Below are 16474 nucleotides of genomic sequence, written 5' to 3' on the forward strand. Positions count from 1 at the left end.
TATCCCTTTATTTTTATTTTCGTTCATTTGTCATTTAGGGCGTTATAAATACGTTGATTACATGTTACAAAGAAAAAGGGCACTCTGCTGGCAGGGCATTAAATATTTTCTTTCACTTAAACAGTTAAACGTCAAATTTTTCGTAGTAATATTTGATGAAATTTTCACAAATTATGAACCCATGATCTGTTGATTATATATATATATATATATTTATTTAAAAGATATTTTGGTAAAAGAAAATAATTATAAAACAAATAATTGCGAATTGCGATGCCGATAAAAACGCATAAATCAATTAAAAAATAAAAATGCAGACCGCGTACATGCTTCCTCACGGGAGTTCTTATGCGGGTACGCCTACTTCTTTTCTCTGGCATCCCTTGGACGACAGCTACCCCCACGCCAAATCTCACACCCCCTTCATTACGGATAAGAATAGCAACGTCCGATAGGAAGGACACTTCTCCGTCACCACAAATCCAAAATTCGTCGATTATTGCATCACATCGTGCTCCGTCACGTATTTCATCACTAATTTCATTTCCTATTTTAGCCGGCAAGCGAAGGCATCTCTCGATCCCTTCCCCCTTCTCGACCCTCTCTTCCCTTTCCTCCGGAAACCAAAAGCCGCAGAGGAAGCCAAAAGGGGGGGATTTGATTAGGGCTTCTCGAAGCACCGCACAACTACTCTCCTCGCCATCTCCTCTCGTACTCGGCTAAGCGGTCGGATCGGAACCCGATTCGCCTCGGCCTAGGTTTAGGTTTTCCTCCGCCATGGGTGGTGAAGGCGATTCTGGGAAGGAGGCCACCGTCCACGTGAGGTGCTCCAATGGCTCCAAGTTCTCTGTGCAGACGGACCTGGGGGCCACCGTCGGGGCTTTCAAGGCCCTCATCGCCGTGAATAGCGAGGTGCCGCCGGAGCAGCAGCGCCTGATCTATAAAGGTCGGATCTTGAAGGACGAACAAACCCTCACGAGCTACGGTTCGTTTTCCCCCTCTCGCTTCCTTCTTCCCTTGGATCTGATCGGTTAATATTGTTCGATTAGATGTATATTGGGGTAAAAGTTTGGGTGTATAAAATTCGGATCTTATTGCTATGCGTCCTTATTTTGGTAATAGTTTTTTTTTTAATCCTAAATTTAGGTTTTAGTTGTTACTTTTTCATGAATGTGGCAGTAAGGATTCTCTTGAAAATATCTATTTTTGTTTTGTAACACACACTTTGTCCGATTTAAGAACTATAGGGACTGTAGAATTGACAATTTAATTTGGGAAATTATGGTTCTTATTTTTTCCCTTCTATTGGTTTTCTTGCATACATTTGATCGTCGAATTTGATTTACAAAATTTTAGTGAACTTTTGCAAGTTAGTCAGACAGCTTGTGATGTCATAAAAGTGATTGTCTTCTATTTTTGAATGGTAGCACAGATTGCGTTTTTCTGTTCTCTTTTTCTTTTTTCAATTCCAAGTAACCTCATATGTTTTACAAATTACAGGAAGCCTGCAGTAGTACATGATAAATGTTTTTGTTGTAGCAACAAGAATTTCTCTCCTAGTGAAATTGGAATAGTGATTAGTAACTACAGATGTCCATAACTAGATAACCCTGATACTATGAAATGTACGCCATTTCTTCATTGTTTAGGCATTGGTAATCGTATCTTTTATTATGATTCTAACTGCAAACTTGTCACCTGAAAATATATGATACATAAGTTTGTACTCTAGGTTTCTGTAGATGATTTAGAGGAAGTCCTGAATAGGAAAATTACTCAACATTCGTTTTCCAATGATTTTCTTGATTCTTTTGTTGGACTAGGGGTTGAATCTTGATTATGTACTCAGGATTTGATCCATTTTGTTATGTTTCTTCATTACACAGTATCTATAGTTCTATACCAATAGATAAGATAATAAGATTGATTGATTGACCTCATTTCTGTATTGCCATTGAAGTTTGATATTAATTGGCCTAGCCCTATGTTACTTGTGGCCATACTTTAAGTTCTTTGTTTGACTTCGGATTTTGTTAGGAATCTAGGGAATCTGTGACTTCTTTAGTCATTTTTTATGCATAGGCTAATTAATCCATGTGCTTCTTGTAGTTCAGACTTCAGAATAATCCTTTGATATCAATGCATTATTTTTGTAATCATTTCATTTGAAATCTTGACGTCAATTTTATCACAGTTCTTTAATCATATATTTTAGCAACACATGGAGGAAACCAGTACTTATAACTAATAAGGTGCACAGATTTGCATCTGATGGTATTCAATTTAATCATGTCTCTTGATTTGTGTTACAGTAATTCATCTCAGTACAAGCAACTGATGTACTTCTCTTTGAACCTTATCCATTTTTATATTACTTTCCTGTTCACTACTTTGGCTTCCCTTCTTGGGCTAATAATTATTTGCTGTCTGACCATTCACACATTTTTGTGGTAAGGTGTGGAGTCAGATCACACTATTCACTTGGTTCGTGGTGTCGCCTCATCAGCTGCAACAGCTGCAACAGCTTCAGCTAATCTTGGAGCTTCAAGGACTCCCAACAGTACATCAGTTGGTTCTGGAGGTTCGCAATTTCCAGGCCTTGGTATTAATGGGTTGGCCGGCAATGGGGCTTCAGGCCTATTTGGGTCTGGAATTCCAGAATTTGATGAGATGCATCAACAGCTTACGCAGAATCCCAACATGATGAGGGATATAATGAACATGCCCGTCATACAGAGTCTCATGAATAACCCTGATCTAATGCGTAATATAATCATGAACAATCCACAAATGCGTGAGATCATTGACCGAAATCCTGATCTTGCTCACATCCTTAATGATCCAAATACTCTCCGCCAGACACTTGAAGCAGCTAGGAATCCTGAACTCATGAGAGAGATGATGAGGAACACGGACAGAGCTATGAGCAATATTGAGTCTTCTCCAGAAGGGTTTAACATGCTTAGGCGCATGTATGAAACTGTCCAGGAGCCTTTTCTGAATGCAACAACAATGGCTGCAGAAGGTAATGCAAGCTCAAATCCATTTGCAGCTCTCTTGGGAAACCAGGGAGCTAATCAAACCAGAGACCCATCAACAAATCCACCAACTGCCAGCTCAGAAGCTACAACAGGGGTTCCTGCTCCAAATACTAACCCACTTCCAAATCCTTGGAGCACCAATAGTAAGTGTCACATGCTCCAGTATTTTTGTAGTTGTTCATGTGAATCTATGTTTTCATCCAGTCATTTGCGAACTTATTTTTGGCAGATGGAGGTGCACAGGCAGGGAATAACACCAGATCAGCTCCTGCAGCTGACACAAGGGCAGCTGGAACTGCTGGGTTAGGAGGCCTGGGTTTGCCCGATTTGGAGAACATGATTGGTGGTGTGCAGGATCCTTCCATTCTAAGTCAGGTTTTGCAAAATCCGGCAATGTCTCAGATGATGCAGAGCATGCTTTCTGATCCTCAGTCTATGAACCAGGTATATGCTACGTTACATGTTCTAGCCTTAATATGAGATTTCTTATATTGTGGTTCTCGGTTATTACTAGATGCTTAGCGTCAATCCCAGTATGCGTAGCCTGCTAGAGTCCAATACTCAATTAAGAGAGATGTTTCAGAATCCTGAATTTCTTCGCCAGCTTATGTCTCCTGAGACAATGCAGGTATATTTGAATCTTGATAAGATTTTAGGCTCTTTAGTCTTCGCGTCCTTCAGTGAGAACTAATTGGACTTTCCTTGCAGCAACTGCTAACCTTCCAACAGTCTTTTCTATCCCAGTTTGGACGGCAGCAGTCAAGCCAGTAAGTGGCTTCACTGATTTTTGAACCTACTCATATACTCTCCTGGAAGTGTCTTTTTTCTGTCAGATATTTAACACATTCTTTCCTATGAAACATCGGAACGTGATGTCTAATAGGTGGTCGATGATCCCTAGCTTGTTTCTGTAACTCCCATTTTCCTGTTCTTTTTTCCCTCTTTTTTTCTTCTTTTTGCTTTAGATCACTTGCAATAGTTGTTGCTCCAAGTGTTAGGTTTTGTGAAAAACAATTGCATGGTCAATGTTTTATAATTGTTTTCTTATTTGTTTGTATCTTTTGGGATTAGTCTTCTTGTAATGCTTTACTCTCATGTGTTCTATTTGCTGCAGGGAACAAAACCAGACAGGCGGTGGCACAGGTGATTATTGTTGGCTTCAAGTTGTGCTATGGACTACTACTTTTTTCTCTTCTCTTGTCATTTTATCATACAATCTTTTATAGTAGATCATAGATATCTATATGATGGATAAAGGCCGCAAAGCACATTGGTTGCATTTTTTTTTTTATAGCGTAGTAAAATATGCCTTTGAAGTCCTGGATAGCCAGAAGAGCCTGGTGCCTGCACATCTGGTATATGCTGTGCTAGCAGTGCAAGTTTTTTCCTTGTCCCCTTTATCTTCTCATATACTTGTTTATATTCTTTTTCACCATTTTATTTCAGGGAATTTCACATATTACTGAGATATCTAATCTTTTTTTTATGACTCTTATTGTTGAATGTTGAACTGATAGATCAAATTGATTCCCTTCTTATCCAAGTTAATCAACTGTCATAAATCTTCATTTGTTTTAACGGGCATGTTACATGCAGGCATGGCAGGCAATGCTAGTCTGGAATTATTGATGAACATGCTTGGTGGACTTGGAGGCGGAGGTCTTGGTGTTCCTAATACATCTAATGGTTGCATTTCTATCCTAGTATTGATGTTTATGTCTGATAATAATTAGTAGTCTTTCATCTCCCTTGATGCCTGCCTGCACTAAATTGCCTACTTACAAGGCTTTTCTTTTGAACTATCCAGTGCCACCGGAAGAACTATATGCAACTCAACTATCCCAGCTTCAAGAAATGGGTTTCTTCGATACTCAGGAGAATATCCGAGCATTAAGTGCCACTGCTGGGAATGTCCATGCTGCAGTAGAGCGGCTTCTTAGGAACCTTGGCCAATAGATAATTATGAATTTGTAATGTCTTTCTATCATCATGGCCTTCATCATATGCGCATGTAAGAATAGCCAGATCAACCGATTTTATACTTCTCAAGATTTCAAGACAAAGATTCAGCCACTGTTTCAGATGAGGAATAAACTGGGCAGTTAAAAACTTCTCATGCTTTGAGCCTTTGTTGTGTTCTTCTACATATTTTGATACACTAAATATTGTACATACAGATTTATCTTATAAGCCTGTGTTAGATCTCTGCTCCTGGATGTTTACTCTGCTTTATATGTGAAAGACTTTAAATATTTGCTTGAATCGTATCTTCTCTATCTGATGTAATATGCTTGGTTTGCGATTGTTATGTTAGACATGATCCAAACTGACATTAATAAAGCAAATTCTATCAATCCACTTAACCCAGAAACTTCAGAAATAAGTGACATGTCATTTATCACAGGGTTCTGGTTCTGTTTCATTTCTTTGGAAGTACTTCTCTTTTATTTATTTCCTGTGAGACCCATTGATCCCTTTTTATATCTAAAAGAGGTCGTAAGGAGAACGACCTACATGCAGAAACATAATTCATGAACTTCGATTATGGCATCCGTTCACTTTGTTGTAAGCCCACAGTTTAGCAGATTTATAAATTTATCTGTCAACATAAACTGATTTAAAATAATGCAGTTTCTTATATTCATACGTATGTGGTTGATTCAGACGTCCCTATATGTGAGTTGGGCTACAGATTTTATGTTAAAGTTGGAGAAGAGACGTTTTCAAATTTTCCCACAGGAAAGAGAGCATGAGAAAGAGAACAAATAGTTTATAATGTAGTTGTCAATAGTTTACAAACAATTGGTTGCAAAAATATGATTCTATGACTAGTATGATGCTTGTACTTAATTTTATATGTTTGTTATAGGATTTAATGAAGTTCTTTTTATCAAGTTTCTCCTGCTTCTTTGCTCTCTCTCTCTCTCTCTCTATACATATATATATGCAGGATTAGAGAATATTTGCCATAATGTATGGACTTCTCAAAATTGTTTACATAGACTGGATGTGTTTGCGATCTCTTATTTTGTTCCTTCTTTGACTAGCTAGCATTCAATTAACTACTAATATATCTTTCTTTAACCAACCAACTTTAATATTAGTCTGGAACAACTGTGTAGCTAGCTCTAAACTATGGGTTTAGAATCTCATTAGATAATAAACTAAACCCACCATTCCTCCTCAATCGTCGTGGAATCTAACTTTGCCACATTACCCTTCTTTAATTATTAACTTTGCCACATTACATCCCAAATTTTTTTCTCTATTTTTTCATTTGACCCTTTCCGTTTACACTTATCTGAGCAACTATTGCCGTCCTTCTGGGGAGCACTGCGAGGCTTCATCTCTCTATCCTCTTATTACGTGATGGACTTCGATTAAACTTGTTAATTAGGAACCGTAGACTAATCTATATACGTAATGCTCTTTAATGTCGACAATTTGTCAATTACCGTACGATACCACTCTTATAAATTTTATTAAAAAAATGTTGAAAGACGTAGATATTTAACCTTGCTTACACCGTACGTACGTATAGGCTACTCCTAAGTCTTACTAAATCCTTTCGCATTAGGATTTTTCCCATGAATACCCCTCAATATTCACTTATTTATTTATATTTTTTTTAATTTTTATATTTATTTGTAAAGAAAATCATACTAGTAATTTCTGTATAAATTTTATTCAGGTTATTTTTTGACAATCATCATGCATTTTACTTTTATTATTATTTACGTCTTATCTTATGGGTATTTTGTATTTAGAATTGATCATTAAAAACATCTGATATTAGTTTTTTATTTTACTAAAAATAATTATCTATGTTAGTTAACTTAACTGTACATATAAACCTAAAAACAGAGAAAATTCTAGATGATGAGTGATAATTTAGGTACTTAATTTTATTAATTTCAAAATTAACAAAATATTATTTATTCCATCAAATGTTGTTATGTTAAATCTAACTCGAAGTGTTAATGATAATAAAAATATAACCCAAGGTATTTCCAATCAATTTTTTCTAAATTAAAATCTAAAGCATCTAAATTTATTGTGTGGAGGTTATAAATGTATATTTAAAAAGAAACCCTTCACATAAAAAGAACAAATCATTGGGTAAATTAGATTCTTTCTCATACACGTCCAAAAGCATCTTATTTGCAATATTTCCATCAAACTTATTCTTTGTTTAAGATACCTAGTCTTTCTTATTCCCTTTAATTAAAGAGATCTCTTTCTTGACCCTAACTTGCAAATGGGACAAAATATAAATGTCCACCACTCCTCTCTCCTCTCTCTCTCTCTCTCTCTCTCTCTCTCTCTCTCCTCTCTCTCTCTCTCTCTCTCTTACGTCGTCCCTCACCCTTGTCTAATATAAACTCTATATAAAATTTTGGAATAATTGACTAATAATCACTACTATAATTAACCTCGTTAAACTAATACAAGTGTACACAGAATACGATAATTAATAAACCAAAACCCAACACGTGTCACTAATTATTGTGCAATCGAACGAGGAGCAGATCAAAGCAATCCACCAAATCAATCAATTATGTGGGCTTGGGAATAAACAAACGGCTTAGCAACTGGAATTGGGGATTAGAGTACTTTTCCAGAATCTGGGAGAGCGATAGTTACTTAATTAATCTTCTCACGTATCTCTTAATCTATGACTTTAGGGGTTCGTAATAAGCTTCATCCAATCAAATGCCGCATTGGAATCCGTGACGAGATTCCCATTGATGAGTTGGTGATTCCCACACAAGCCGAGGAGTTGAAATCCGATTCACTTCCCATAGTTGCGTGCTCCATTAACCCACTAATTATAAGATTAATATTAACCTTCTTTGTAGAATTTTATTAAAATATATTTATTTATATTTAATATCTCGAAAATACATCGCCGTTCATTTTCTTAATGGACAGTTATCACATACCTATCTTAAGTTAATTAACGATAAATATCACTATGTTAATATATGAATGATAATAAAAATAAGAGAAAATTTGTATATAACACCCTGTCTTTTAATAAAATTATGATTTACACCTTATATTTTTATTATTTATAAATCAAGCCTTAAGATTTAGCGAATAAGTACAGAAAACACTTTTTGTTAGAGTAGTTAGTTAAACATAATCAAATCTTTGAGTTAAGTTAACTAAACTAAAAAAATTATAAAAATATTCTCAACCAAGTCATAGTAAAATCAATTTTAGTTATTTTAAAAATAAAATATTTTTATTTAATTTAAATATAATTTATGGTGTTTTTTTTAAAATATATGATATAAATTATAATTACATTATAAAGCAAAGTATTATATTTATATTTTTCTAAATATAAAAATTTAAACGTTCTAAAAGCTTACAAGGAGATGGAGAAAAACAATGTGCTGGTATTCGTTTCATGTCCACTATACTGCCTCATACTTGAGCTTGAGAAATTTAATATCAAAGAAGCCATTGACTTTGAAATAAATAGATAGAAAATTTAATAATCACAACTCAGCATTTTTATTTTTTTTAATATCATTAACAGATCACGATCTATGGAATGTTTAAGCCGAGTATATTTGTTGCTCTCTTTTTTCTAGAATTAAATGACAGATATTTGGAATAGATAACAACTCATCCTCTTTTTCTTCTTCGTATGTCGTATAATAAATCACAATATAAATTAACTCAATTATTCAAATAGTTCCGATCGATCGAAGGGTTTACATCAGCAGTGGGGCCCACGATCCTCACTCCTCACCAATAGATATTTAACTCATAATTAAACGGTTAAGTCAATAATCATACTAATTTGTAACTGGTTCCCCTTTTCCTACACCGTTACCATCAAACCAACCCTTTGACAAAGGAAAAGGAATAGGATCAGACAAACGGCACTTTCTAGGGTTTCAGCACTCTTTCTTTCACAAACTACTCTATAGTAATTTTCTTAGCTACTACTTTATTCTCTCTAAAATCTCTAACCTGAGCCTCGCCGTCGTTCAAGCCCGATGATCGCTGTCGGTCCTTCCTACCCGTATGGCTTACTTCTTAGTAAATATATATTTGCTGTAATATTAGTTTGATCAAAAGTCATAATTTGTACTTATGTAATCATTAAAAGCTGACCGGTTTTAATGATCTTAAAAGGGTAGGAGAAAAATCCTTTTGGGATCCACAAGGAGAAAGAATCTTGTACTCGGAATCCCACCTCCACCTCCTGAGGTTCCCAGAATGAAAAAATTCTCCATTTTTGGGAGTAAAATTTGTCCCAGAAATCTGCCTGTTCCTGCCGCCCCCACAATAAGAAAACTACCAATCACTGTCTTGGTGTCACCTCTTTTCTCCTCCTCCAACCATGAGCTTTCCCCGTTCTACCCTCCTGCCCTGGAATCTCCCCTTCTTCCCCGCCTCCACCGGTGTGTGCAGTTGACTTTGGTCATCCAATTGGGGCGATGATGGGGAAAGTCCATGGCTCGTGGGGCCCTTGGAGAAGAGGATCCCATCGTTACCATAAGGCAGAAGAAGATAACAATAAACCCATCCATCACGAGGATTCACTTGAAAAAAGAAAGTCTTGAGTACATGGAAGGTGGTATCTTGTGGGCATCACGGAGATAAACAAGGGAAGAGATCCACTCGGCAGGTGAGAAACAAGCACTGTTTTATCGCACTTTTGTTGGCTTCTAACACTAGTAGTCTCTCTTATTGCTATCCTCTCTTAAATGAGCCTTAATATGTGATTTCTGGCATCTGATGCTTTAACCTGGGAGGAAAGGGGTTAAAAAAAAAAAAAAAAACACCATCTTGGAATAATCCTCAGAAAGCGTCCACCTTTTCTTTGATCCTTTTATGCAAGTTGGATTTGTTTTCAACAGTGGGTCCTAAATTCTTCCAAAGAGATAGATGTATTTGTGGGCCTGCGCAATTTAGTTTTCTTGTTGCCATTTGCTTCCCCACTTCAGATTTCTTTACCCTTCCTTTCTTCTGTTGATTTTTGATGTTCCTGCCACTTAGACTTGAAAGGGGAGGAACACTCATTGCTCTTCTTCTTGTTTGCCGCAGAAAAAAAAGGTGCGACTTTTCGTTCTCTTGATTCGCTTGTCAGTTTTTGTTTTCCTTCTACAGGTAGGGATTTTCCATTTTGAGAGTCTCTCTACCAAGAACAAATTTTGATAGATTTTAGTGATTTTGGTTGCAGTTTGTTTTGTCTGATGGGGTTCTGAAGATATCTTGGGATGGAGAATTCGATTGCGCCGGCCGATGGATTCCTGGGGCGGAGCATCTCAGAAGCTGAGGATTTGGATCTCATGGATGAGTTGTTACTAGAGTCAGGCTTCGATTGCTCAGATTTCTTGCAGCAGGGGAGCTCCTCTTCCTTGAGTCCATTTGGTTCTTCAGGGTTTTCACCCGTCTTTGAGATAAACAATGATAGCCCTAATCCACTGCTGCCAGAAAATGATAATTTAGATGATACAGAGAGGTTGGTTTTCTCCACGAGTCTAACTTCGCATGATAACCAGATGCTGATGTCCCAAGCAATACAAATGAATGAATTAGTGTTGAAGAGTCCTGGTCCTGGATATGATTCGAGCATGGATTGGTGGTTTCAGCCAAGAGGCCCCATCGTCAGTGTGAGAGATCGATTGATTCGTGCCCTTACTTACATTAAGGAGTCGCAGAGAGATGGTGATTTCCTTGTTCAGGTGTGGGTTCCTACTCGGATAGGAGATCGGCAAGTTCTTACAACTTGTGGCCAGCCTTTCTCGCTTGATGTGAACTGTGAAAGGCTTGTGAATTATAGGTCAGTGTCAATGAGTTACCATTTTTCAGCTGATGAGAACTCAAATGAGGCGTTGGGATTGCCAGGCCGTGTTTTTCTGGGGAAGGTACCAGAATGGACACCGGATGTTCGATACTTTAACAGCTATGAATATCCTAGGATTAATCATGCTCAACGCTATGATATTCGGGGCACCATCGCTCTGCCCATTTTTGAGAAAGACAGCAGGTCTTGCTTAGGGGTTTTGGAGCTTATAATGACTACCCAAAAGATCAATTATAGTATGGAACTCGAGAAAATCTGCAACGCTCTTCAGGTATTTTTCAGTTTTACTACTTTTCGACTATAGTGTTTGCCGTATGGGGGTGTAATCTTAGAATCCTGAGTTTGTTTACGAGTTTTCGATTCTCATCTTCTTTTACTTGGTTCTCTTACCTTCTGCCTATCCTTTGTCTTTATTATGAATTACATGAGTAGCTTAGAAGGACTACTAACTCGGACTGGCTAAACTGTTACTCTTCTCTTCTTTGATAAGCTTTTACTCATATGCATTAAGTTTTGTTGGCATTTTAATTTTATTGGTCAAGTATAAAAGACAGCTGCATGCAAGTCCAATTCTTCTTCTTAATAGGTCAACAAGTGATAGATGAACTAATCTATTTAGCTCTCTCTTCTTTTTGTGTCCAAGTCTAATTAAAACTTCCATTGCAGGCAGTTGACTTTAGAAGTTCTGGAGTTTTAAGCATTCCCCATGTAAGAGTGAGTAGACAGACCCCACAAACATAGTATTCCAGTCAAGCATGTTCCATTAGTAATGAATCATGCTTCTTCTTTGTCAGGTGAGTAATGATTCGTACCAAGCTGCTTTACCAGAGATACAAGAGGTCCTAAGAGCTGCTTGTCACACCCATAGATTACCATTAGCTCAAACTTGGATTTCATGCAATCAACAGGGTAAAAGGGGAAGTCGCCATTCTGATGAAAACTATAAGGACTGTATATCCACTGTTGATCAAGCTTGCTATGTGCAGGATCCCAGCATGGTTGGTTTTCAACAGGCATGCTCTGAGCACCATCTATTTAGAGGTCAAGGTGTGGCCGGCAAAGCATTTATAACAAATGAACCTTGTTTCTTTCCAGACATAACTGCTCTCAGCAAGATAGAGTATCCTCTGTCTCATCATGCTAAATTGTTTTGCTTGAGGGCTGCAGTTGCTATCCGATTACGAAGCATCAATACTGGCAATGCAGACTTTGTTCTGGAATTCTTCTTGCCAATCGATTGCATAGATGGTGAAGAACAGAAACTGATACTTAATTCCTTGTCCATTACCATACAACAAATATGCCAGAGCTTACGGGTTGTCACAACCAAGGAGCTGGAGGATGAGGCTCTGTCACAAGCTAATGAACTATTCAACCGAGATATCTTTTTTAGTAAAGTTATCCCTGGGGATGATAGAGAGCCAACCAGTAACAGCAATCTTCAAGTAGGAACTTCAGATGTAGGAATTACTGAAGGTGTATCATCATGGATCACAAGTATCATGGAGGCTCAACAAAAGGGAGAAAGGACTGTGGTTCGCTCTTGTATGCCATTGCAATTTAGTAAGCAGGAAGAAGGATTCAATGTCACAACTCACTGGGATCCCTCAAAGGCGGTATTGCCTTCTGGAGACATTTTCTCAGGGTTCAGCCATCACCAAGAAGATCTATTTAAAGACTCAACTGTTTATAGTTCTTTTCCAATTGAACCTAGTGTGTCTATTTCTGAGAAAGCATCAGAGAAACGGCGTGCTAAGACAGAGAAGACTATCAGTCTGGAAGATCTTCGAAAACATTTTGCCGGTAGCCTAAAAGATGCCGCAAAGAACCTTGGAGGTAATCTTAATCTTCTTGTGAGATGCCCATATTAATTGTGATTTATGCCTTTTAGCAGCTCGACAGCTCACTGTCCATGTTATTATGCTGAAATTTTCGTTTTCTTAGATATAGAATTTTAAAAGCCATTTCATGTTGGTTTTGCAATACCGGTATGCTATTACAATATGATGGACCATGCTCTAATGTAAGTGTTTTGGAACTGATGGCAAAGAACATCTAGTGGGATACTCTTTAAGTTTGTAATTATTGTGAAAAATCAATTCAGATACTTCATAATGCATTTATTAAGATAAATCATCTAACACAACCATAGCCGTTCCAATGGGAGGCACAGTTGCTTGTACAAAAGAAGGAAAGTTTAACTGGATATTGTGTAAAATCTTTTGTGTATGTAGCCTTTTAGGACATATCTACAGAGTTGACATATTTGGTTTCATAATATGTATTACTTGGGTGTTTGAAAAGTCAATGGTGAATTGTATGATTGCTAGGTATTATAATTGCTAAATAATGCATCACATAAATCAGCTTGAACCAAAAATTGAGAAAGCAACCTAAATTCACTGTAGGGAAGGGCATAATATCGGGAAATACTCAAAATCAAACTCATAAATATTCCATCATGTTTAGGAGAACTTTGAGTCTTAAATATTGAAAGTTTAATACGGTTTGCATATCAAGAGGAAAAACAGACTCGTGAAATTGAGAAAACATTTTGGAGCCCATACAAACAGAGAAATCCTTGATTAGCATTAATGGAATATAAAGAGAATTTGCTGAACAAATTTCCCAAAAAGGAGGAGAAAGAAGAGAAAATGGAGTTCAGTTGTCGGCTGAAACTATATAAGCCCGATTGCTAGCTGAGACAACCGAGGAGTAAGAAATTGGAAGCAGATGTATCAACTGTATAAAGCATGAAAAAGCTAGTAATATACTCTTGTTTTATCCTTGGAAATAGTTGGTTGTGTTTCTCGTTGTCTTGTGATTTGCATAATACAAAACAATATCAAGTGGAGTTGACATAGATATTCTCTTCTTGTCAACCATTCAGTGTGCCCTACTACTCTGAAAAGGATATGCAGGCAGCACGGGATTAATCGTTGGCCTTCACGAAAGATCAAGAAAGTCGGGCGCTCCTTAAGGAAATTGCAAGTGGTTATCGACTCTGTCCATGGCCGTGAAGGAACCTTTCACCTCAGCTCCCTATATGAAAATTTCACCAAGGATTTTCAGGGCAGTACCTCTGTTTCCGCATTGAAGCAAAATGATCAACCGGAGTCTTCAAAAATGACTCGTCTTCAAGAAGGCAGATTGAGCTCGCACACTTCTGGCTCAAATTCTCTTTCCTCTTCCTCCTGTAGTCAAAGCTCTAGTTCTAGTCCGGGATGTTCCAGTGGGATAAAACAGGATGGTAATGCTCCTCAACTTACAATCAAACAAGAAATGACAGTGGAGAACAACCAGACTGGCATGTGTAACAAATCTCTAGACCATGTAGAAGTGTCAACTGAAGAAAAATTAGACTCTTTATCTCAATCCCAAAGTCATAAGCCCGAGAATCGAACTGCTGAAAATTTATCCCATTTGCCACAGAAAAGACAAGATTATCTGAAAATAAAAGCCATTTATGAGGAAGAGAAAGTTATACTAAAACTGCAGCCTTCCTGGGGCTTACAAAGTCTGAAAGAGGAGATTGCAAAGCGGTTTAATATTGCTGATGCAGGTTCAGTGAATCTGAAGTATTTGGATGATGAATCAGAGTGGGTCCTATTAACATGTGATGCAGATCTGCAGGAGTGCATTGATGTATATAAATCATCTAGTACTCATACAATAAAAATTTCTGTGCATCATTGCGCACAGCCAAGCATCACAACTTCCTTCGGACGGACAGTGTTGTCATGAAAGTTGAGCTTTCATCTCATTCAGAACAATCCTCTGAGCTAACTGATTTTAAGGATCCTTGCATATACTTTGTTGTGACTTTGCAAAGATACTCAAGAGCTAGAGATTAGCTTAGAAAATTTATTGTGGTTTGCAAGAGTTTGAATTGCCCATCGTTGATCTTCATAGAGGCCTTTACTCTTGTAGCTGGAGATCGTACATCTGAATATTTGGTCAGCATATGAGAATGGTTATCCAGGTACCTCCTCTAGAGATATACATGTACATGTCCATCAAGAGCATTTACATCATTACATGCTCCCAATTTTGTAAAGTTGTCCAGCATAACTTTGTTCCACTGTAAATGGTTCTTCTTGAAGCACACTAGTGATGCTTGATATGGATGCATTCATGCCGGATTGTATATTCTAGCAGTGTGGTTTTCTGTTGTTCTGCTTGGATATAATTATAACATAATACAAGCCGTATCTTTGATGATGGAGTACACAAGATGGGGACATAAATCCTTGGTGTTGCTCTGTTGTATCTAACTGCACTTCAAAATTTTGTCATCTGAAGTGTAAGGTTGTCCAGTAAATGAAATTCAGCCGAAGGAAACATCTTAGCAGGCGAAACAGATCCTGTAGAAGTTCTTAATCAGGTGCAGGATTCCAAATACAAGACAGTGGCTGTTACAAATGACCAGTTTTGTAAGAACAGAGCCATCCTCACATGATACCAATTCCTGGAAAATAGTCCCTTGACATATGTTGATTCATTGGCAATAATCAGAGAGGATAACTAATTGGATGTAATTTGAATTTATTGTCCACCACGTTTGTTGTCCCAACAATTCCTTGATGCCAGAAATGCTTAGCTTGTTGTAAATCTGTAAGTATTACTGATACTCGCTTGTTGTAAATAGTTCCGTATGAACTATGCATTACCAGCAGTCTCATCTCTTCTTCCTTATATGGCAGCAGGTGGAAGGCAGATTAGAATTAAAGAAATCGTCACTGTTGTTCTAATTCATGCATGAACAAAAGTCTCGTAATTAACTTTCAGACGGACCGTCAAGAATTGTTCCAAGTCTGGTATGTTGCTGCCAAATTTGGTCTTTCAAGGGTCTGTTGCGCATATTCTTTAACTCTGTACCATTATGTTAAGGATTAAAAAGTTGTTCAGTTTGCTGTTTTGAGGCATGCTTTCTTTGCAATAATAAAGATATGTTTCAGTTCTTTATACACTTTCTGCTCATTGTATGATTCATAATTTCCTCTTTCAAGACTCTGTATTCGGAATGCACCCATAAACTACAGGACAGAGATTTTATAAGCCTCAGAAAATTCCCAGAGTTCTCTATGGAGCAACTCGTAGTACGAAGCTAGAACCTTTTAACTGTCTATAGATGATGTTTAACAATGAGTAGACAATCGAGTACGCGATAAGCATTAGGAGTTATCGGAGGACAATAAGATAGCTTTCCTGACTTGGGTCCTTCTCCACTACTACAATTAACAATAGCTGTCGGAGACGGTGACTGGTCAAAGCTCCTTCCAGAATTGCTGGATTTGATAGCTAACAAGTTTGTTGGTTCCCTTTGGATTCTATGCACTCTGTTGCGAAGAGTGCCGGAAGAATGTATTGTCCCATAGAGTCGATGTGTATGTCCAACCTAACATCCTCGAGTGTTCAGGACAAGTGCTCCTATTGGCAACGTCTCAAGTTTTCAGGTTAGATTTGTCGTGCGATCTGCCAAGATGGACAGGGATTACAATCATAGGTAGAAATATGCTCTTCTTTTACATCTGCATGGTGAATGAATTTAAGGGATGGAAAATACCAATATCACCCATTAATGTCGAAGTACACAGCACAA

General features: G+C 37.5%; 2 protein-coding genes across 7 annotated transcripts; both read left to right on the forward strand.

Moving 5' to 3' along the window:
- The first annotated feature begins 564 nt into the window (after positions 1-564).
- LOC140766952 (ubiquitin domain-containing protein DSK2a) lies at positions 565-5303 on the forward strand. The gene is made up of 8 exons (XM_073106667.1): positions 565-985; positions 2456-3184; positions 3271-3485; positions 3556-3669; positions 3750-3808; positions 4156-4184; positions 4638-4727; positions 4849-5303. Exons 1-8 carry the CDS (start codon positions 778-780, stop codon positions 4995-4997), a joined length of 1593 nt encoding a protein of 530 aa, XP_072962768.1. The 5' UTR covers positions 565-777; the 3' UTR covers positions 4998-5303.
- Positions 5304-8961: 3658 nt separating this feature from the next.
- LOC140767012 (protein NLP1-like) lies at positions 8962-15843 on the forward strand. Of its 6 annotated transcripts, none has more exons than XM_073106748.1 (8): positions 8962-9081; positions 9195-9690; positions 10110-10172; positions 10246-11143; positions 11539-11586; positions 11667-12708; positions 13763-15486; positions 15576-15842. In XM_073106748.1, the coding sequence occupies exons 4-7, from the start codon at positions 10283-10285 to the stop codon at positions 14614-14616; spliced, it is 2805 nt and encodes a 934-aa protein (XP_072962849.1). In that variant the 5' UTR covers positions 8962-9081; positions 9195-9690; positions 10110-10172; positions 10246-10282; the 3' UTR covers positions 14617-15486; positions 15576-15842. The 6 variants fall into 6 exon arrangements, with proteins under 6 accessions (XP_072962849.1, XP_072962848.1, XP_072962850.1 ...); XM_073106747.1 differs by having other exon boundaries at positions 8963-9081; positions 10062-10118; XM_073106749.1 differs by lacking the exon at positions 10110-10172 and having other exon boundaries at positions 8963-9081.
- The last annotated feature ends 631 nt before the right edge of the window (positions 15844-16474 follow it).

The sequence above is a fragment of the Typha angustifolia genome, chromosome 9, assembly GCF_048772165.1.
Source record: "Typha angustifolia cultivar Huaian chromosome 9, ASM4877216v1, whole genome shotgun sequence".
Lineage (NCBI taxonomy): Eukaryota > Viridiplantae > Streptophyta > Magnoliopsida > Poales > Typhaceae > Typha > Typha angustifolia.

Excerpts from the sequence above, each read along its gene's own strand:
- LOC140766952 (XM_073106667.1), top strand. The coding sequence starts at position 778 with ATGGGTGGTGAAGGCGATTCTGGGAAGGAGGCCACCGTCCACGTGAGG. Across the intron at positions 3,670-3,749 it reads TGTCTCCTGAGACAATGCAG|CAACTGCTAACCTTCCAACA; the intron begins GTATATTTGAAT and ends CTTTCCTTGCAG. Across the intron at positions 4,185-4,637 it reads CCAGACAGGCGGTGGCACAG|GCATGGCAGGCAATGCTAGT; the intron begins GTGATTATTGTT and ends TGTTACATGCAG.
- LOC140767012 (XM_073106748.1), top strand. The coding sequence starts at position 10,283 with ATGGAGAATTCGATTGCGCCGGCCGATGGATTCCTGGGGCGGAGCATC. Across the intron at positions 11,144-11,538 it reads AAATCTGCAACGCTCTTCAG|GCAGTTGACTTTAGAAGTTC; the intron begins GTATTTTTCAGT and ends CTTCCATTGCAG. Across the intron at positions 12,709-13,762 it reads TGCCGCAAAGAACCTTGGAG|TGTGCCCTACTACTCTGAAA; the intron begins GTAATCTTAATC and ends TCAACCATTCAG.